This window comes from Equus przewalskii, chromosome 3 (genome assembly GCF_037783145.1).
Source record: "Equus przewalskii isolate Varuska chromosome 3, EquPr2, whole genome shotgun sequence".
NCBI classification, from domain to species: Eukaryota; Metazoa; Chordata; class Mammalia; order Perissodactyla; family Equidae; genus Equus; species Equus przewalskii.
The window spans coordinates 69,907,537-69,932,169 of NC_091833.1; the positions used below are offsets into that span (position 1 = coordinate 69,907,537).

Consider the following 24,633-nt stretch of genomic DNA (forward strand, 5'->3'; position numbering starts at 1 on the left):
ATTAACATCTGTCCTTTTTCTTAAGTGAAGGGAAGGCCCAATTCATTTAGAAAGAGTCTGGGGTGGAGAGTTCATAAGGAGAATGCAATTGCACTTAGTTTTTACACCAAATATATAATATGAACCAGATATATAGCATAGAATGAAAAAAGAACACTTTTCCCCAGTGGCATTCTCAAAGGAATTGACTCAGGGTTGGTTACCATTCTTAAACACAAACACAGCGTGTTTTATAACATTTCAGTGATAAATGTATTTGTGCTACATTGTTCCAAAATAGCAAATATATTGTTTTTATGAAATTATTTCAGAGCAGATATACACAAACACACAAACTGCTTTTGAAATTTGTGTCACAGTAGAGATTATAAAGTAATCAAAGGCTTCTAAGGCAAGTGAATTTCAGGATGGACGATGTCATTTCCCAAGGTTAAGAAGATCAAATTTCAAATGTCATCTCCATTTGCCACACACTCCAATGTTAATTCTCCAAAATTGCTTTGAATCACATCACAGAGTCAAAAGTATTTTTCTGCTGGATTCAGATCTATATGTGACTGAACTGCCACAAAATTCTTTGAATTGCTTAGAAACCTCTGCACACTAAGGCTGAATCTCCTGCAGGATCTCTGTCCCCATCAAGTAGTGAAAAGGTGGTCCACAGCTTGGTGTAACACAGATGTTCTTTATTTAATCAACGGTATTTAAGATAGAGAAACATACTCAAAAGTAGCATAGTCTCTCCCACTAGAGGGATCAGGTGAACTAGCTGCACTGTGGCTAAGGCCACACCTTCTTAGGGCTTCTAACTGCATCATCAGTGATGGAAAAGCAGCCAGAGAAACCTTTCCTGCAGTCAGTGTTCACAGTGTGACTATCTGCTTTAAACGCAAAAGAATACTTTAGATATTTGGATACTATATCCCTGTTTAGGGATGTATCCACCTCATTAACCCCACACTGTCAGGTCATCCTCCCTCATTTCACACATTCCATCTCAATAAACTCTACAATCGTCTAATGTTGCCTTCCATGAGTCTTCCCCAACTCCTGGAATCCTTCCACTGTGTCCTCTGCAATTCAAAGTCCATTATTAGAAAAATCTCTTATATCTTCAACATTTTATCTGAACACTAACTTCAAATTCTTCATCAACAGAAACCTGATACATTGCCTACCTTGAAGCTCTGAAGTTTAGACTGTCTTCTCCCACAGCCCTCAGACTTTGAAACTTATTTGATACAGGATAAGATATTTTCAAATATTATAACTAGAAGAAGAATTGGGCCCCAGCCTATTTATGGATGTGCACTTAGTTTAGCACAGGAGAGAGCAAGAGTTGATGTTTGAAGAGAAGTCAATCAAAATGAAAAAAGAATAGGAATATTGTTGAATGAAATGAAACTTGGTAGGTGAGTTATCAATAGTGTGCAAAGTGGCATATATCCAAATAGCAAGGCATAGCAGTAAATTCTATACTGGTCTCTGTGCTCTCTTATGTATAGCATAAAATAAATAAGTGAACTAATTTAGAGGTATCATAGCTTGAACTAAAATTTCTCATTTAGAGCTCTGCTACATTGCTGGGTGTAACCTAATTTTTCTGCTTTATTACAAAATGGAAAATTTTATTAATCAGGTATTTATATAAACACTTCTACAAAAGAACGAACAAGTTAGGAGGGATATCAATGCCCTCACCAGTTCTTTGACCCCACAAGGCAACTTCCTAGATCAGGATCTTTGCTTGTGCTTGTCTTACTGTCTAGAAAGTGCTATCCCCAGATCACCACACTGTTTGGTCTCTCACATCTTTCAGAAATTGTCTATTGTTCACAGATATACACATCACATAAAACATCTCTCCCATAAGAGATGCAAAATTATATATTTATGAATTGATTAATAATGATAAATTCCCTGATGACTTAGCCAGGTTGATTAGTGTTTGTTTATTTGTTTGTCTTACCTAAAGTCACTATTATTAAAATCAGAAATCGTTGGTTCATTTTTGTTAAAATGAACTCCCAGTGGAGACTCGATGTTTTATTTTATGTAGACTAAATGGCATGCTGATTTTTATGCTCAACCTTTATTGGTTTAATTATGCAATCTTTGATTCATGTTGATTTTCTTGAATAGCAGCCAAAGGATTTGAAATTTTACATTTTATTTATAACAACATAGGTACAGATTTTAATGCAAAATATTTTTTTCTTAAATATACTTCTGTAAATTACATTTGGCATTTAGTTTTAAAATAGGGTTATACAAATGACAAGAAGAGGTGGTAACTTAGAAAAATAGCAACAAAAACAAATGCACAAAGGGACAAACAAAATATTGCAATATGTTAGGTGGGCAAAAACCAAACATAAACTAAACAAAACAAAAGCAGCATTGAACCCATAGGATATGAAATTCAAACTTTTTCAATCTATGGGACTTGCTAAAGGACAAGTAGACAATGAAAAAGTTATTCTGAATATTATAAAATGTCAAATGCATTCTAAGTAGGTTTTGGATATTTTTGAATTGTCTGCTTTAATCTGGAGGCATTTTGATATAAGCACATTTGCAATTATTATACGTATATATATTCCTGGAGCAGGTGTGAGCATACAATTTATGAAATATTTCTAGTGTCATCAGAAGTAAATTTATAGAGACTGTTGTAACAGTACTTTTGTTATTAAATAAGTTTAGAACATTTCTAGAATAAAAATATTAACACAAACACTTGTGGTTTGGTTACTGAAAACAATATTTCCTAATAAGTAGAATCATGTATTAAATAAAAAAATTAAAATATCTTATGCATAAGGCAATTCAGATTTTTAGGAGAGAATTTAATGTATTCATATTTCATTTTCTTTCTAGCTTGGCCTGCTTCTGCCATTGTATGCACTATATCAGATATCTTTTGGAAACCTTATTTGTACACAAAGTTTCTGCAGGACATACACCTTTGAAAAATTTGATAAAGGTAGGGATCGATATGTTTTGTAATTTTAATTATTATTGAGATAATTTATGTATCGAATCACCTGTAAAATAATTCAATCATGTTTATTTCCCTCAAGCCTAGATTTGTCTGTTCAGCAGTATCAGCCTGTCTTAAACATTCTGTTCCTGAAACGTTATTTCCTGGGTGACCTGTTTCATTGGAGCTGCCCTCAACCAATAACCCTGCATAGAAAAGTTTGCCAAGATCTTATGTTGCAAGCTAGATAAGTTCAGGCAACTTTTAATTTTGAAAATACTTAACATTGAATTCAGATTATTTAAGTGCCACTTGGAGGGGAAGAATGTCATTTATGAACCTTCCTATAAACAAACATCTGTGTGATTAAAATAATGATACTACACCCCATCTTTACGATACTTGACAGTGTGATGATAGTGGCTTTACTCTTCAAAAAAATGGTGAATGCAACAGTTATTAACCATCAAATAATGATCAAGAAAACGAGAAATTTTCTGGAACATTGAATTGGAAATGTAGGTTAGGTAATATGCTGCAATTCAACTTTCTAATTCAAATTGAAATTTACTTTTCAATTTAAAATTTATTTTCAATACACATTATGCTCCTACTAAAATCTTCCTTTCTTTGGCAAATATCTGTTTTCTAAAAGTTTCAACAAAGCAGCCATTCTATTGCCATTGTGATGAAACAGTAAACTCTAAAACTCTTAGAAACCTCAGAAATTGTTTCACTAGCTTCTCTTTTGACAGAAGGTATTAAAATTTATCATATCAGTATAGGATCAGCATTATAGCCTAGGACTTCTAAAACCAGGCCTTGTTCTTTCTAATCAATCAAGACATTACTTGATGAGCAAATAATTCATCTTCTTATTCATTTACTGTTGGAAAATGAGTATTAGTACATTTTATGCAATAGAAAATTTATTTTTATGACAATTCATATTTATTATCTGATAGACAAAAACCATTCTTCAGAAATTTTCTAAAGCAGTGTCACAATTGTCCTCTATCCTGAATACCCATTTATATTAATAAGGACTGAGTAAAGCAATGCATTTCTTTAGTGATATCAAAAAGGTACTTTTAAAATGCTATTGGATGAAGAAACATTCCATTTAGCCAGTTTAGAAAATTTATATCATTTTTTTATACAAAACTACTGCAGTGTGGCATATAGACGTGTAGGGTGGTTTAGAGTGATGTGATCTATATGCTGTACATTACTTACTTTTATTCTGTGTTATTTGTAGGGCTGTGTCTTTTACTGGGGATTCACTTCTTGGATGGCCTACTACATTAATCACCCACGGTATACACCACCATGTATGTAGGATTTCTTCTTACTAACCCCATACTAAATTGCCAACATCAAAACTCTTTCTAAACTACATAGAAATGATGAACAACATGGCACACTTAAAGGAATAAGCAAATAATGAAAAAAAAGTCAATTTTAAATTGTTTCCATACCATATTCCATTACATTTTTATGTAGACATAAAAGACCAGATTTGACTGTCATTCTTTGATTTATTTTCTCTCTATAAGAACTCTAGCAAAAATATGAGTTGATTGCAAACCTCCAAAATGACAGATAGTAAAATGAAAGAGTAAAGCTTAAAAAGAAAAATTCTATAAAATCACATAATCACGTACAATCAGCTATCAGATACTTTAAAAATAAACAATAAATAATTATTCTTCCAGGTGTGATTCAATGAAAATAAAATAGAGGCATCCTTTTTCTGTGACATACTGTTTCTTATTTATAACTTTCTTAAATCGCTTTGGTCCTTGACTCGGATGAAGCAATTTGGTGGAAAGTTAACTGGACCAAAGCTAAACCTTCAGTTCCTAATTTGGGGGAAAAAATACCTGTCCTGGAGAAGAATTTCATTTCTTTTACTCATCGTGGACTGCTCTCGCCAGCTTTTACTGCAGCTCACAAGGCACACACATTTAATTGACAATTATTTTTTGTGGTCTATTTCTGCTCTTTATAAAGTTTGAAATAAATGGAAATGAATGACGTAGTCAAGCTTTATTTTAGATTTTATAAAATAATGTAATCTGACAATTTTTTGCTTGAAGTCTCAATACAGAGAATTACATTATTTGGGGTCTTTGCTAAGATCAGCAAATCTAGTTCAGCGTGCTAAGTTAAGAGTAACTGAAATGTTCAAAACATTAACTCTTCTAAATACTAACCATTAACTCAGAATATTGAAGGAAAAAATCTTTTGATCTCATATAACTCTAACTGATTTTTAAAATATTTACCAGAAGATGCACTTTTTAACTTCAGAACATAAACAGATAAATATTTTTGCTCCATAGTATGTTTAAGAAGAGCCTCTGAAAAATGCTACCTTCACATATCCGATGCAAAATAATAAAGGCTGATTGTGTTAATACAGGCAAAACATTTATTGAAAACAATATTTGTCGAGAACTGTAAAATTGCTATTTCTTTTGTAATTATAAACAACATTATTATGTAGGTGTTCATGTTCCCCATTATAGATTAGGAAAATGAGGTCCTGAGGCCTCATTTAAGACTTTTAAATGCATAAGATATAAGTAGGACTCAATTTTTTGATGTAAGCAGGAGACGCATCTGTTTCTTAAATTGATAGTCATCTTAGTCAGCTTTGGTGGCTGTAACAAAATACCACAGACAGGAGGACTTACACAAGAGGAATTTCTTCCTCACAGTTGTGGAGATAGGGAAGTCCAAGATCAGGATGCTGGCGGATTCTCTTCCCTGGTGAGGACTCTCCACCTGACTTGCAGAGGGCTGCCTTCTCACCACGTCCTCACATGGTGGAGAGAGAGAGGAAGCAAGCTCCTTGATGCCTCTTCTTATAAAGGCACTAATCCCATCATGAGGGCCCCAACCTCATGACCTCATCTAAAGCTAATTACCTCCCAAAGGTCCCATCTCCAAATACCATCATATTGGGGGTTAGGTCTTCAGCACATAGATTTTGTGGGACACTATTCAGTGTGTAGTAATAGTGATGTGGACCTAGGATAATTAGCCCACGTTACAGGCGAGTAGTAGGATTCAACAGATCTCTCTAATTTGTCATATGCTTATGACATTTGTTAGGTATTATTTTTTCTAAGAATTTCACTTTTCTTTTTGGCAGCTATGATACAAAAAGATCTTCCCTTGCGTTTTTCTCTTCCTAAGATTTTTAAAGATTACTCCTTCCCCTTTATAATATTTTAGTTAAAATTCATAGATTTAATATTTTTATTTTAAAATATAGGTCATATATTAGATCATAACAATTCAATGCAGTCCCTCCAAAGTAGAAGTAATACAAACTACATTATCTTTAGATGAGATGATATAAACATTAAGCATAGTTAAGTAAAAAAAATTTGAACATAAAATTTTTAAACTAGACGCTTAAAAACATATTCCTAAATAAGTATTGAATCTAAAAGTAAAAATAGTAATATTACAGAAAAGACTATGACAAAGTGACAAAAGAGGAAACAAGTACATATTAAAGCTGTTTCTAGCAAAGTAGTTATAATCTTATTAGATAATCATATATAAGGAAAATGAATCAAACATACTAATTCAACAAGTTAGAAATTCCTTTGTTTTAAAACATTTTACTCCAATTGTGCACTGCTTAAATTCGTGTGCTTAGAGTTGCAGAATAGACGATTGAGCCAATTTTTACATTGTTTCCTTTGAAAATTTTCTTTAGAATCTGCATGCTTACAACATATTTTTCCTTCATTTTACCCTCAAAATTAGAAAAAGAAAGAAAAGAACAGGGGTAGGATTTTATGTATGTTTACTTTTTTCATCATATTTTTCTGGGGTTTCACTTTAGGTATGTTCTTTCTACTTACATACTCAAGTCTTTCATTCTGGATATTTCTTCTTACATTATAGCTATGATTCTTATTTTTCTGTTCTTTTTATGTTGTCGTAATTTACACTGTTGCTCTTTGTCTTTTACATCAACTGGTTTTTTTTTCACCACTTTCTACATTCTCTATGCCAACGCTTTCATCTTTTTCATAGTCCTATTCTCAGCAGATCTGACTGCACAAAATTAACAGCATTTGTACATTTACACACTTAAACCAACTTAAATGAAAGATAATATGTTGGTATTCATTTCCAACACTTATACCAGTAAGGGTGTCCTTTTCCATACTTCTTGAACAATATTTAAAGGTAAATAAGAAAAACATATTATCATAGTTAAAAACTGCCCAGTGGCAGGAATATTCCATTAACCACAAACCAGGATGCATATGTTCAGAAAACTTAATACATAATGTTTGATGCCAAAAATAGTCAAGGAAAAATGACCTACCTTTTTTTGCCTACTTAAATGTGAAATATAATACAAATTGTAAAAATATTATAGCAAGTTTTAATGATAACATTTTTTCTAGAAAGTTTGTTTTAAATTATATTATCTGTAACTTTGTTTTCTGGGAATAAATAGTAACAATATTTCAAAATTATACTCTTTGACCCAGTACCTGTTTTATCCCATCATTGTTTATTCTCATTAAAAAATGAAAACAAAGCACATCTTCACTGTCCTGCTGCAGGAAATGTTCTGAACCTCTCTCTTCTCTGTGTTAATAGTTTTTCCTTTTTTTTAGATGAAAACTCAGTCATGTACTCGGAGTGTCCTCCCTGATTAGAACAAATCCTTTTTAGCTCTTAACATTGAATACTACATAGATCCTTCTTAGTAACACTTATCCAAGTTGCAAACTTCCATTTGTTATTATGTGCTTAGTATTCGTTTCCTTGTCAGAAAGTAAGTTCCATTCAGACAGGGTTGCATTTGCCTTTGTTTATAATTAATTTATCAAAAGAATACAGTGTAGTGCTGCCATGTAAATTCCTAATAACTATCATTGAATGAGTAAAGTTTTGTCCAGATGTGGGCACAAATAAAAAAAATTATGGTTGATAGGGATGGATATCACCTAATTATTATGATTTAGGCAGAGAAGAATGTTTATATCGCAAAATGTGTATAACATAATATTAAGGGAAAAGGTGATTATAAACTTGTTCTATTAAATATTATAAAACGTGTATAACAAATGATGTATATTTCCAAAAGGGAAAATCTGAATTTTAACTAGGTTCCATGGATGACAGGATTTTTAATGGATTTTATTTTCCCTTTACACTTTTATATATCTCAAATTTTCTCCATTAATATATTTTATTTTATACTTAGATAAATGTACTATATAAAGAAAAACTTCCAATACAAGTACATGTTTTATATATGTACTTTATACATATAGCCAAATATACTTATGTAACTTTTAACTAAATTATACTTTTAAATTTCTAGCCCGTAGAAATAGGACTTCAGTAAAAGACTTATACAGAAAGATATTTGAAGCAGTATTATTTATCATACACAAAATTAAGTGATCCTAATTGCAGCAAGTGCATAATATTTACTGTTTCAAGAGCTGGCCACATCACACCTTATGATGCAGATTCCATGATAGTTTTGACAAGGAATGTTTAACAATATTGGAAAAGTCTTTAATATATTCTTACATAAAAATACAAGATTCAAAATGGGGCATTATATTAATTTTTATTTATATAGGTGTTTATATAATAAATACAATTTACATGTGCACACATAAAACTAGAAGAAAGAAATGGAACTATTAATACAGAAGATAAGCTTATCAGGTAATTCTATTTTCCAGTACTTTTGTATATTCCAACTTCTCCAACAGGAATAAGGTGACTTTAGGACATTGTTTTTAATTCCACTTTGTCTATTACTCTTTATAAGATTTGGGAAATTAAATAACCTATATTTTTCTTTATTTTAAGATAAAACAATAATACTTGCCTCATATTTTTTATGATGAAAAAATAAAAAACATTTAAAATATTGCCTGTTACAAAACATCAATGCAGAGATAAAAATTATTATTAGCATTTTTCTTTTTGTTTTTAAAGATTTTATTTTTTTTCCTTTTTCTCCCCAAATCCCCCCGGTACATAGTTGTATATTCTTCATTGTCTTTTTGTTTTTAAACATTAAAAAATAAGTTTTTATTGGGTGCCATTATATGTTAGGCTGTATTAATGTGCTTTTAAAGTGACAAACAAAATAGATTACATCTGCTTTCAAAGAGTTTAATAATACAAATTAAAAAAAGATTTCATTTGTATTCTAAATATCATGATGTTACTAAAAGAAAAGTACGTGTGGAAAGTAAAAATATTTTCATGTCTTTAGACTGCAGAAGTATCATCCCAAAAGGTCAATTACATACCACATAGGACTTTTGATCCGAGGATAGTGATATCCAATAAACCTTGCCCAAATTCTTTCTACAGTGTGGCAATCCAGAATATAAGTGTTTGCATAACATCTTCCTTTCCTACTTTCTAGCATTTGGAAACAGGCAAATCACAGTATCTGCTATCAATTTTCTGGTACGTATTCTTTATATTACTCATACTGTAATTGTGGTATTATTAAGAATGCAAATTAGATGGCACTTGAGGATTTGCCATGTAGAAAATATGATCTATTTTATATCATATACATAATGGTGTTAAATGAAGTAAATCAGATAACTTCCCGTAATCAAGTCATTAGCTCTCTCAATCTTTTAATCAAAATGTTGTACTCATCTGTAAAGGATGATTAGAGTTATTTAAAATACAGTAAAATTTGAAAAAATTATACTCAGTAATTCTTCCAATTGTCAGCATATTTACCAACTTATAAAACTCTAAGAGCAAAAAGTTTTACAAATCTGATAGATGAACATCCAAAAAACACTTTGGCATAATTGTTAATTTAAGTGATTCTGGATGAAAACAAAGTGATTTTTTGAGTGAAACACAGCTCTTTCTTAATTGTTCTCAGTCCAGTTCCTTAGATCATTCTATTTAACTTCACATACCCGTTGTTTGAGTTGGGTCCAAATCAATCTGTGTACCACAGATTCTTTATTATTTCTGAAATACATGAATTATTTCATTAGACATATTTAGCCTCATACCATGCTTTCATTCTTTGTTCATGTTCTTCCCTCACTCCTGTCCCTGAGAGATTAACTCCCATGATTCCTGTCCTCGATATGTTGATATCCTCCCACGAACAAGACCATATTCCTTGTGACGTTTGTACTGAACAACTTAGACCCCACCACTTCATACAAGGCATAAATTGCACTCCATAACTCTGCAAAAGCTCTCACACAAACCTCTGTGTGTGTATATATATATTTGTTTTAATTAATAGCTTGGTTAATAACATCCTCTACGGTGATGGCGGTGAGGGGGGCAGGTCATTTTAAATTTTTTTAGCAACTAGTTTTGTGCACAGTAGAAGCTCACCACTCACTTGAATAAATAACAAAAAATCACTTCTTTATTTAGAAATTTTTAAGCAAATATACTGTAAATATGTCACCACCTTTTAGTTTTTGATATGTATATATTGTTCATGGACAGAAAGTCTGCAGTTATTTATTTTGATGTGTTTATTGCTAACTTACGTTGCACCAAGTCTAATGTTCTCTTTATATTAACCACTTAGTTAATTTGAGCAAATGGAAGAATGAATTTATGGATTAACAAAATAATAATCACATACTTGGTCTTTATTTAGATATATTTTTAGATTAATATCTGATTGTTTCTCTCATTTTTCTCTTCCTTATGAAATCATCCACTACTTTTTTGGCAAGTTGTTTACTCTTATTTATTTTTGTGTAACTATTTACACAGCTCCCATTTTATATAATATATTTTATTTCTTTCCTTTTCTCAAATGTGGTGTGGATATGAATCCATGGCTCTAGAACAAAAGAAAAATTTTAAGAAAAGTTGTAGCTTTTACAAAATTATGTATTATAATAGTTGTAATATTTTTCTTGAAAAGTGAAAAGAATCATAATTGGAAACAAGCAAAATTCTAATAGTTTGCAATATATATTTTTCCTCCAAAGACTTTTGAAAACTCTGCTTCCTTATTAAGCTACTATTTCTTCTCCGTCATTCATGCCTTTATTAATTAATGCTATTTTATATAGTCCCCAGGGCGAAACTTAATATTAAGAAGAAGAATTAAGCAACTAGTAAAATCTTATCACGCAGTTGCTGTCTTGTAAGGACCAAGATGCCAAACTATGCAAATACTGATAAATAGTGGCGTAGACTATGTCCAATACAGACGTAGCACGTAAATGTGATAACTTTAATTCCACATCTCTGAGCATAGAACAAGCATTGTCTGTTTCAGTTATAGACTTAAATTAAGATAAAAAGACTAACTTGTGCTTCTAAGTATAAACAGTATTGAATATATGGAAAAAGCTTATTTTAAAGTCAGAATTTTGAGTGTAATTGTATTCCATTGCAAATAGAAATTTAGAAATTAGACAGAAGGGCCACAGTGGCTCTTAAAATTGTAAGTTGTGATAATAAATTAAAAAAGCCTGCTAGCTCTGTAATTTCTTAATAGTGATCAATGTAGGCAGAACACACAATTTTTACAAATAATAATGATATTAATATATAAGTTTTTCAGAATTGATTCTAATACAGAAAGTAACAACTAATGAGTTGATCAAGTTTGTGTATAATCACCTAAATTGAAGATGCCTGCCATATCATTGTGAGTGTAACATTCTATATTTCAAGGTTAATGTTTTCATTCATAATAGCTGAATGTATAAGTGTTTACCTTAAGGATTTATTACAAATAATACATATACAAATGATTTTGAAACAATAAGCAACCTGCTTTTAAGTCCAATGCATTTCAAATTATTTTATATCAAAATTACTAGCATAAGGCGGGCGTGGTGGTGAGTGATTAAGTTCCAGCACTCTGTTTTGGCAGCCCGGGGTTCACTGGTTCCTATCCTAGTAATGAACCTACGCACCGCTTATCAAAGCATGCTGTGGCAGGCATCCCATATATTAAAAGTAGACGAAGATGGGCACAGATGTTAGCTCAGGGCCAATCTTCCTTAGAAAAAACAGGAGAATTGGCGACGATGTTAGCTCAGGGCTAATCTTCCTCAAGCAAAAACAAAAAAAATTAGGGGCTGGCCTGGTGGCACTGCAGTTAAGTGCATACTTTCTGCTTCTGCGGCCTGGGGTTCACCTATTTGAATCCTGGGTGCTGACATGGCACCGCTTGGCAAGCCATGCTGTGGTAGGTGTCCCACGTATAAAATAGAAGAAGATGGGCACAGATGTTAGCTCAGGGCCAGTCTTTGTCAGCAAAAAGAGGAGGATTGCCAGATGTTAGCTCAGGGCTAGTCTTCCTCAAAAAAAAAAAAAATTACCAGTGTATAATAGAATCAATTATTATAAAGAAGAAACAAAGGGGAAATTCATGAGTCAATCATACAATATAAAATTCAAGGAGAAACTGTCATAATTGCAACTGCTAATTATTCTGCTAATAAAATGTTATGTTTGTAAACTACTTGCTTTTCATTTATTGATCTATGTACTCTCAGCATAAGAAAAAAAAGCTTGATTTATTTAAAGTTGGTTTTGCTCAGTAATTACTGAGCAACAAAGGAAAAGAAAAAAGAAAGAAAAAAAAGACCAGAAGTTTAAGAGGGTGAGGAAGGCCATGTGACGCCAAGAGTATAAAGCAGGCAGGGCTCCCATTCGAGTCTGAGGGTAGAATGGACAGTGGATCGAAGAAAGCTTTCTGGAGAATGTACGCGTAAAGTAGGCCTCAAAGGATACCCTGAGCTGTTTTCTCATAATGAAATAGCTTTATTTAATTTTTTAATTATAAAAATAATACATACAAATTCCAAGCAACATAAAATGGCATACAGATTTTAAATAATACAAAATTCCATCACTAGAAGCAACGATAATTAACCATTCAATCAGTATCCTTCCCCTACAAATACAATTTTATTTAAATGTGGACCATAAAAAAAATCAAAGTAAAAACTTTAGAGGCCCTTGTTAAATGAAAAATTGTAGAGAATTATATAATACAAGTATCCCCGTGCTTTCCCGTCACTTCTAAGTGATAGGCAGTTCCACTAAAAATCCTTGGAGGAGCAGTGTGGGGTGATCTGATGCACATGTGTTGTATGGGGACATCTCATTTACTTCAAGCAGAAGAAATGAACTCAGAGAGACACCTCTCGATGTTGCAGAGGAGCAAACTGCGTTTTGTTGTATCTGGCATTTAATCCAACCAGCAAACCAATGGGTGTGAGTTTCTCTAAATTGAGTGAAGTTGTAACTAAACATTTCGACCTCAGACTTCTGTGTTTTGGTGTAACATAAAATGCCCTCAGCCAAGACACTAATCTACAGCATTGTTTCTTTTACGCCCTTGATTTATGTTTGGTACTTTGTTAGAAGGTTCTCTTTTCATAAAATAACAAAGAAAACTACATAGAAAACCACACTTCTGAAGCACCTCATTAAGGGACACAGAAAGTTGGAAGGCATATCACTCTCACCGTTACCATTGAAATGAACTGGCCTTACTTCAGAAAAATAGTTGCTACGTAGAGCCAGATTATTACCTGGTAAGAAGATAATATATTAGAACCATGTTAAATATGGTTATACTTCTTAGTTATTCATGTGTGAATCATCCATTTTCTGCACTAACCATTAATAATTATAATTTTCTGGGGCCAGCCCAGTGGCGCAGCGGTTAAGTTCGCACATTCTGCTTCTCAGTGGCCCGGGGTTCGCCAGTTTGGAACCCGGGTGCGGACATGGCACCACTTGGCCAAAGCCATGCTGTAGTAGGCGTCCCATGTATAAAGTAGAGGAAGATGGTCATGGATGTTAGCTCAGGGCCAATCTTCCTCAGCAAAAAGAGGAGGATTGGCAGTAGTTAGCTCAGGGCTAATCTTCCTCAAAATAAACAAATAAATAAATAATCATAATTTTCTTTTCTGCTCCCTGTGTTTTCATTCTACTGCTATTCTGAGCTTCCTACTACACTAAAAATATATTGTAGGCAAAACACCACACTTCACAATACATACTTAGTATGTTCTAAAGTTACGTAAAAATTCCTTGTGGAAAATCTTTGATTTTGGTGAGTTTTGACACATTTATACTATATTCTGAAAAGTATTGTATCACCTCTTCCTTTGGTACATTTTTTCTGTCTTTCAACACCACTTCGTTCCCTCAGATATGTTCTGGCATCACAAAATCTACAAGGGAAAAATCAAACAAGTAGAATCAAATACAGGCAAATTTAGAAAGGCATCAGAATATTTTTCCCTATAACTTTTAGATATAACTTTGTTTTTCTGCTGTAAATATTGTGGAGACACACTATAATCCAGCCTGTTCATATTTCTATGACTCCTCTTCATCTTCTGAAACCAACCCCACCCACAAAGCAACAAATCAAAACACCAAAATCACAACTGCAAAACAAATGGATTTTATAATTTTTAGTAATTGATTTTATTAATAACAATCCTGTTTTCTTTATCCACTCTTCCTCTCAACCTTATTTTTACTCTCCAGAGGCAATTATAGTTTGTCAGTTCTCTGTACAAGGAGCATTTCACCCGTAAAGGATTTTTCTTGCCTTTCTTACTGTCTTCAATGAGGGGGAAAATGAGAGGAATAGATAATAACATCTAAGGCATAGTTTGCAAAGTACTGAAAATAACTCTTCTCCCTGGTTTTGTCTCTCTGGCTCTAGTCTCACCATTGGTTATCCACTCATTTAGGTTAAGATTTTTTATTAAAAGCAAATATTCTTGGAAAGGAATAAATTATGCTCTTGTCAAGTAGTCACACCTTGTCTTGTAACGTTTAACTGAGAAGGAGCTTGAGCATAGAAGTGTAGTTTTTGATTAGGGGAGATGCTGGGGACAATATATTATAATATTTAATAACGGTAGAGGTGAGTTGGCTGCAGTTGTGGAAACCACAGAAAGGCTAGGAAAATGCTTGTGAATGTTTGGTATTTGTGGATGAGATGAAGGAGGGAAGAAAAGGGTGCCAAATGTGAGTGCTTTCCTTCTCAGCAGTCTGCTCAGGTTTAGCTGGGACAATTTTTTCTCTGATCTTTTGCCTACTATTGATAACCACCGATAACAAGATTTACATTTACTTTTCATTGAAGATTTAAAATAAAATTTAGGCCTCTATGTTTTCTCATCATTTGCCATTCTACTTTCCTCTCAAATCCATGGACTATCTTTTAATTATATACATAGGACTCAAGCTTTATACTTAAATTTGATTGGAGTCACTGCTTCTTAAATAATTTATTTGGAAAACACGTTTAAAAAAATGATGTAAAATTAATGCAAATATTATATTTTATTATTTTACTATAATTACCATGGGTTCTTCAGTTAAAACTGAGTTACTCCTGACTATAGTAATGGTTTCAATTAAAACCAGCAGCTATTATAACCAAAAAAATTGTTATTGTTAAAATGTATAATATAAAAATGATATAAAAATAATGGCTGAAAAGACAGTCACTAAAAGTGTGTTTTTAATAATAATTAACTACAGAGTTAGTATATGTAAAATATCCTTATTTTTAAAATTTTATTGTTTGGGCCATTCTTATACTATATTTTTGTACTGTATATGCACATTCTTGTGTTATATAATATTTCATGAAAGCTCTATGGATTAAAAAAATAATTCAGGTATTTCCAAAATTGTAGTAATGAGGTAGACCACAGATATAAAATAAATTATTTTAAACATTAAATAAATTCCAAAATCAAATAGTTTGAGTTACAACTTATTGAGTGAAAATATCATCTCTTATAGCTGTTTATACAATAAAATATTAGTTTCATGCCACAAATAAATTCATAAAATAACTATTAAAATTTCTTTTTCACATCATGCAATAATATAAATGCAATATTTGAACTTTTTCTTAAAATCCTACAATTACTTATTTTCAAAAGTCAAATGTATTGGTTAGAGCAAAGACAATAAAATGGAGTTAAGATAGTCATAACAAAGGGTGCTGTAATGACTAGACATCCACATTCAAAAAAATGAATCTAGACACAAACCTTACATCCTTCACAAAAGTTAACTCAAAATGGATCACAGGCCTAAATGTAAAACTCAACACTATAAAACTCTTAGAAGATAACACAGGAGAAATCCTAGATGACTTTATGTATGGTGACGACTTTTTATATACAACTCTGAAGACACAATCCATGAAATCAATAATTGATGAGCTACTTCATTAACTTAAAAACGGCCTTGTGAAAGACAGTTTCAAGAGAATGAGAAGACAGGCACAGACAAGGAAAACAATATTTGCAAAAGATGCATTTGATAAAGGACTATTACCCAAAATATACAAAGAACTCTTAAACTCAACAATAAGAAGACAAACAACTCAATTAAAAAATAGGCCAAGACTTTATCAGATATTTTACCAAGAAGAAATACAGATGGCAAATAAACATATGGAAAGATGTTCTGCATCATATGTCACCAGGTAAATGCAAATTAAAACAACTAGATACCACTGTACATCAATTGGAATGGACAAAATCTAGAGCACTGAAAACACCAAATGCTGGAAAGGATGTGGAGAAATAGGAACTCTCATTCATTGCTGGTTGGAATGCAAAATGGTGTAGCCAGTTTGAAAGAAGTTTGGTGGTTTCTTGCAAAACTAAACATACTCTTATAATACAATCCAGCAACCATGCTCCTGGGTATTTACCCAAGGGACTTAAAAACATATGCCTACAGAAAATCCTGCACATGGATATTTATATCAACTTCATTCATAATTGCCCAAACTGGAAGCAACCAAGATGTCCTTTAGTAGGTGAATGGATAAATAAACCATGGCACATCCAGCCAATGCAATATTATTCAGTGCTAAAGTAAAATGAGCTATCAAGCCATGAAAAGATATGGAGGAACATTAAATGTATATTAATAAGCATAATAAGCCAATCTGACTAGGCAACATACTGTATGATTCCAACTATATCACATTCTAGAAAAGGCAAAACTATGGAGACCACGAAAAATATCAATGATCACCATGGGTTGAAGGAAGAGGGATGAACAGGAGGAACACAGGATTTTTAGGGCAGTGAAAATACTATGATACCATAATGATAGAAATATGTCATACATTTCTCTAAGCCAGTAGAATGTACAATATCAAGAGTGAACCATAATGTAAATTATGGACTTTGGGTGGTTATGATGTGTCAACATAGGTTCATGCAGCAAATGGACCACTCTGGTGGAGATCTTGATAATGGGAGAGGCTATGTGTTTGTTGGCAGAGGATATATGGGAAATCTCTGTACCTTCCTCTCAATTTTCCTGTGAACTTCAAACTGATATAAAAAAATAAAGTCTTTGTGAAAAATAAAGTATTAGTTAATATATATATATTTTCTGTTAAACCCTTAGTTAACATATTGAATATATTTCTTCTGAAACAGAATGCATGTTATCCTTATTATTATTATTATTATTTGTGAGGAAGCTTGGTTCTGAGCTAACATCTGTTGACAATCTTTCTCTTTTTGCTTGAGGAAGATTGTCACTGAGCTAACATCTATGCCATTCTTCCTCTGTTTTATATGGGATACTGCCAGTGTGGCTTGACGAGCAGTGCTAGGTCTGCACCCAGGATCTGAACCCATGAACCCTTGGGCCTCTGAAGCAGAGAGCATGAACTTAACCACTGTGCCACTGGCCAGGCTCCTCCTTATTAATTTTTTGATAGAAATGTATATAAGTGAGTTTCATAATAAATGAGTAGAGATTAGGAATTAGAATAAAGTTCTATAATTTATGAGCATAGTAATATAAATTATCATAAGGATTATGAATACTAAGACAGTGTAATATTGGCTTATATTATCAAATATTATATCAGTCTAGGGAATATGCCTTATCCCTTAAAATAGAAACTAACTTCCCAAGATCAGAATAGTTGATACATTTCACAGGTGAAACTTTCTGTATTCATGTAGTTAGCCAGGATTTTCATTATTTTTGAAATATTGATTAAGGTAAAGTAAATAAAAGATATAATTATTGTTGTCATTATTATCATTATAAATAGAGAAAATAAAAATAGCTTGAACTCAAAACAAACCAGATTATGAGTGTTAGAAATATTTTAGCAGATTCTATATTTCAAAGAAATTAATAAAATGATTACCATATTGCTCAAACGATAAAATTATAAGATATTGGATCTGTCAATAATTAATAATAATAGTGCATATAAAACTGGGGGAACAGAAATATACAGAAATTACATACATCATTTTCATTCCTATAAAAATATTATGAGATCACAGAATAAAGATTCCTTATTTTTGCTGTAGAAACCAAAAGGATTTCACTAAGACAAATGACAGAGCCTGACTACTTGATGGCTACAAAGTCTATATTAGGGTGTTTGGATTTTGTTCTATGGAAACATCACTTTCACTTATTTAAAGGAGAGAAAGCTTGACTTAATGAAGTTTGTAAGGAAGAACAACACAGTAATTCTGTAAAAGTGGGTCTCTGCCAGTTGGCCTCCCTCTGTCTCATTTTCGTCATTAGTCATTAGCATCTTTGACACATGACAAATGTTACTGACCAAGGTACAGTAAGTAGCAGTTAACAGAAAGCATCTTTACTACTGAAATTCCATGTGTTCTGATCCAGTTGTATCTTTCAATCTGGATACAGTGGGATTTAATGGGGGATATTTTCAGAAAAAATTGTAGAGCACAATGTGAGGAAAGATACATCACTTCTAATACGTTAACTAAAGTCCTTTGCAGACTATTAATCTGACACCTCCTACCCTGTACATTGTTAAATATTTAGTAGTACTGATTAAAAATAAAATTGAAATGTCAGAGAACTGAGAGTACTAAGGATACTGAGAAAAAGTATTTCCATTTACTTTCTAAATCAAAGCATTTAAGAAAAGATGATATTCACATGTAAACACTGATTCTTTCAATTATATTAGCTGACAATTTCGTATTATTTATTCATATAATGATTACTCTCAAGAATGTAGAACAGACTACTGAATCATTGACATCCTGCTATTGCTCAAATGAATGCCATTGTGAAGCAACAAGTAATCAAATTATTCACTAAAGATTGTTTAAAATAAGTATAAATGAACATTTAAAAAGTTTTACTTTAAGCCACACCTATGCATCCAAATGTAAAGTCCATTTGAATTTTCATTATTTACCATGTTAAAGTTCATTCTCATTTAAAACATTTATACCTAAAGACTTTATTGTAAAAATAACAAATATAAAATTTACCATCTTAATCATTTTTCGTGTATGGATCAGTAATGTTAAGTTCATTTACATTGTGCAACAGGCATTTAGTGACTTTTTAAATCTAAGCCATGTTGTTCTTTACAACTAAGGCTGTTCTGGCAATGTCATGTGGTTGCTTCTCTCTCTTTTGTGAGTGTGTTTGGAAAATATAGGCTCTTTTATTAATTAGATTAAACGTTTTGGGAAAAAAAGTGAAATTGTGGGAAATTGCCAATTTGTATTTGAGCAAACCAAATGAAATAATTTCAAATTCATTTGTTCTACTACTGCAATGCAGAAAAATGGTTCTTCTTACATATAATGTTTAAATATTATTTCTTTCTTAATATATCTGGACAATGTTTTCTTAGTATTTCTTTTTGTATGTTTCTGTGTACTTATTGCCTACAATGCCTTTACCATCTTTGTTACATAGGGACTAGACGTGGTTCATAGTAGATAGCACCTACATGTTTTATTATTTAAGATAATTTAAAATTTAAATAATGTAAATCAAACCTAATGATAGTAACTGCCCCAAATTTTATTTATTAAATTATTTTGTTAACATATAATATGACAAATGGAGACATCTAATTTAGGTAAGAGTTAACCCAGAAGAAATGTATACATTTCTGACAAATGTGCTAGTGTTTTGCATTTAATGTGCTGCTGAAATTTAATCAATGATAGAACCATATATTGAGTTTTATAGCACTGACTAAATTTTCTAATCTTACTCAGCCTTGACCCAAGAGGAGATTATATCAACCACTTTTGTCTAGGTCTATTAGTTTTGCAAACTGTCTTGGACTCACTTATTCCTCAGAGTTTTAAAGCTAAGGCTTAAGGTGATAATTACAAAGAGTCACAATTGCTCTTTAAAATCCATTAGGGAGCTGTTTAGTTTATGATAAACTAAACATCTCTAAGCATATAGATATAGTTGGTGATTTTTTCTCTCTACACCCAGAATGTATATAGATAAACTTTTCATCAGTTTCACTACTGATTGGGTTGGGCAAGGGGCACCTAATAATCAATTATGGCATTAGTGTAAGGTTACTCTCCTGCTCTAACTGAAACCAAAATGCTATTTTATTCATATCACGTACTATGGGTAGATGATTAATGTTTTTAGATTTAGTTTTGTTGTGATATGTAGGAAAAAGAAAGTATTTTGATGGTTGAATGAGTGTAAAAAATATTGATAATCACAAATTAAACATGTTTCACCAGAAGAAAAACCATAATTTCTAAAATATGCTTTGTTAACAAAAGATTTGGTAAGCTAATTTGCTTATTAATAAATACTTTTTTCATATATCCCATTTTGTGTTTGGCACTGTGAGTGATGAAAATTAAGTATGACATAGTGTCTGGACTGAAAGATGAACAAAAAATATGAAGATCAAATGGACATATAATAACTCATTAATTTGGTAATTATGTGTTTTATGGTGTTGATAATGTGTGAGATAGAAATTTAGAGCAGTGAGATCAATGCAGGACAATTCTCTGGAGAAGTTTTTATTGATGACATTGGTAACTAAAATTATAATAACTTTATTGAGCAATTCATGTCAGATACTTGATTCCATTTAATCATCATATAACATACTTATGAGATAGGAATTACTATTCACATTTAGGTGAAGAAATGAAATTTCAAATATCTAAATCACCTAATCTCTAACAAAGAGTAAGTGAAAGATGCAGGATTCGAACACAAGTCCATCCAACCAGAAGCCCACACTCTTAACCACATTCACACGTGAATAATTTCAACTGTAAAATCATTATCTGAAAATGCAAAACTCATATTCGCATTCCTAATTAAAACTTGAGAAACTAGGAGCCTCCTGTACAGTTATAGGAATATTGTTCCATGCATACGCTATTTGTTGAAAAGAACAAAACCAGATAAACTTTAAGAGATTAACAGCATTAAAGGCACTGAGTTAGAAGCATGTTCAATTTATGGGATGGGTGTTCAATTGAATTAAGGGTGTTCAATTTATGATATTATAGTGAAAAATTGAGTCTCGACAGTAGAGATTTTGGATAACATAATCTGTTATTAATAACATAGAATTTATATGTTGAATACATACTTTGTGTTAAATCAGATAAGGTATATATGGCAGACAAAAGATCTTACCTTCTGAGGATACTTGTTGCAAATTGGGAGCATTAATAGCCCCAGGAGATGTTGGTAAGGCTTGAGATTCTTAGAAGTTCATAGTGGCCTATTAACAGGGATGATGAGTGAAGTGTACATGATCAACGGGTCAGATGACAGACAGGCAGCAATTGTCTCTGTGGGACAGTATTACTTACAATGCATTTTCTAAATTGAGCTGAAATAAGCTGGAAACCAAACTACCAACCTTGCAGTAGAAGGGCTGCTACTGTGTTAATAAACCTACGATATGTAAACCTACGTTCAATCTATCCACAGCAACATGACGTGTCTCTTCATGGCATGAAAATCTCCCCACTATAACAAGTACAGAGCAGATAATCAGCACAACCTGATTAACCAGGCAATTTGAATCCGGTTATCAAATGGGCTCAAGAGTATCTTGAGGATTTCTAACTCAGTATGACTCATTATTTTGATTCTATATATGCCTACAAACGGCTTCTTTCATTGTTATAACACAAAATTTCCTCTCCTTGCAATTGGAGTACTAATCTATCTATTAAACCTTTGAGATTAATATATTATGTGGATATTTATATACAGAATACATTTTTTAAGAGGCATAGGTATATCACACTGAAAAGGCTAAAATGTTTTGCAGATTTGTGAAGCTGGAAATCATTTCATCAACGTTGTATTGGCTCATCCCAATCACACAGGTTAGTCTGTTTTCCTTTTAATCTTCTCTAGAGTGAATTATGTTAATTATCATTTTTAAAAGCCTTAAATCAACAATTTTTAAAAGGGAAATAGTGATAGTTGAGAAGATTTAAGATAGTATATCCCAATCCTTACCTTTTCATGTCTAAATTTTCCAAATATTTGAACCAAATCATATGCTCTAATAATAACTTCTCTAAAATGAAGTGTGCATACACACACCCACCACACCACACTCCCCCCCAACACACCCAAAACAACAATCTCACAAATATGTGAAAAAATAAACACATGATTAGGAAGTGAAGCGATATGAAATCTGTTGATAAATATCCAAATTGCTTAGCTTAGCTCTCAATTTTGATCTAATTTGCCCAATAATTGATACAAGCAATGCCTGGGAAGGCATTTGTAATTTGATCATTAGTTAAAAGCATTCAAAAGAATTTAGTATCCAAATCATTTAAAGATATCTTGGATAAATCAATCCTTTCATTCTGGCTCAATTATGGGTAGGGATTCACAGCTGATTATTGTAAATGATACATATTTTAATTATACATTTCAGATAACAATGGCCAACATTTGGACTTCATGTTGTTATCAATTGAGCTGAAAATATAAAGGCACATTTGTCTTTTCAAGTGTGTTTTAATCTCTACCTGAATTTCTTAACATTTTCTTGCCTCTCACATTTCTGGCAGGCTGATAAAGCATATGAAACACTTTCCAGAATAATTTTTTCATATAATAAAATACATAGAATTACAAAGGAAATTTATTATATTGGAATACTTTTGAACATATGAAAAATGTTGTAATATAATAATATATTTCTTACTACAACATTAAATAACACTGTGATAACTACTTCAGTTTTTGAGTACTGGTGACCATAAATTATATATATGGATATCCAAACAACAGAAATAAGATTTGAAAATATATGTACTTTCTCTTGATGGAAAAAAGTTAACAGATTAATCAAATGCTATTTGGGTTTGTTTTCTGCATTTGTGTTGAAGTAAAGCATGCATTTCATTAAGAAGTTGGAAGCCATTTTTATCTGATCTAAACTCATAGAGGCACTGAATTCTCTTTGGGGGTATGTGAAGCCCAGATGAAAAACTTCTCATAATCTGATTTATTTTCAGTGTAGAAGCAAAACACAATACAATCCCATAAAAATGCTAATATTATCAACGTTATGAATATCACAAATTTTAGTCTTGACTCTGACTCTCTAACAATGTGACCTCGCTCAGGGTTCTTTATCTATCTGGAATATGGTGTCATTATTTGAAAATGAAAATTTTAAGTCAAATATGACTTTGAAATTATTCATGTGAGAAGTACTGTGTGTATGTGTTTATTTCACCTTTTATCTTGCTTTATATGTTGCTCTTGAGAAATTAGATGCCAATCTACTCTTCTCTCCTTTGTTAATTGGGATTCTTTTTTTGTCTGGCGACTCACAAGACTTTTTCTTTATCACTAAAGTCTATTAATTTTGTAGAGTGTCTTAGAGTTGATTATCTCAGATCAATTTTCCCAGGGACATGATGTAATCTTTAAGCAGGTTGATTCATGTCTTTTTTAGTTCTAGAAAGTTTTACTACAGTTTTAAAATTCACTTCATTACATTGCAGACTGTAGGGGAGTGGTGGGGTTAAATTATACATATGTTACATCTGTCTCTATCTTCTATATAGCTATCACTTTCTATTTTTACAGATCCACATTTTTGTATACATTCTGGGAAAAGCCCACCAGGATGCTACTGGGCCTTTCTTTTTGGGGAAATTTTAAAAGACTTGCTGGTGGGAAATTACCATTGCAGAGTGTCTTGGTATAACAATTGATTTGCACTAGTTTCCTCTTCAACAAACTCCTAGATTTCCTTCACCCTCAACTGGCACATTTAACATCTCAGGGATTATCTGTTGGCATGATATAGACCTTCATCTTGAGAGTCTGAGATTCCATTCCTGTGTACTTATCAGAACACGGATGTGGTCCTTGTCCATGGGTCAAGGGAGTACCAAGAGGTATCCAAGTACTAGAGGCAAAATCTATTCTCCTTACCTCAATGGATAACAGCAGGCATACTTCCTCTTCAAGATCACAGTCAATTACCCTGTCAACAGTAGCGCTTCCACCTCCACAACTCTAGGTCTTCAGATTTTAAGATCTTTATCCCCAAATGAAGACTGTTCTGTAATGGGATGCAGGAAGATCCCCGTTCAACTATAAGTTACAGTTTGTAGTTGATTTAAAGATGTACCTTGCCCCTACGTCAGCACCTTAGCTATGCTTTCAATAGACCAGTTCGTCAATCCATTAGTTTGACAACTTCTTGATCATGTTGTATTTGATATGATATGGTTATGGACCCTCTCCTGTACCTCCTTTTTGAAAAGTGGATTCCTTAAGCTAATAGTATGTTT

At 32.2% G+C, this 24,633-nt stretch overlaps 1 protein-coding gene across 4 annotated transcripts in view; it reads left to right on the forward strand.

Annotated features, from left to right (window-relative positions):
- Positions 1-24,633, forward strand: part of TECRL (trans-2,3-enoyl-CoA reductase like) — a 97,886-nt gene that overhangs the window by 65,205 nt on the left and 8,048 nt on the right. For 2 of the 4 annotated variants that reach the window (XM_070612818.1, XM_070612819.1), the window contains exons 6-9: positions 2,881-2,986; positions 4,242-4,314; positions 9,423-9,466; positions 22,128-22,185. In XM_070612818.1, the coding sequence (XP_070468919.1) occupies positions 2,881-2,986; positions 4,242-4,314; positions 9,423-9,466; positions 22,128-22,185 (281 nt within the window). The remainder of the gene's footprint in view (positions 1-2,880; positions 2,987-4,241; positions 4,315-9,422; positions 9,467-22,127; positions 22,186-24,633) is intronic. The other 2 variants (XM_070612821.1, XM_070612820.1) reach the window with 1 other exon arrangement.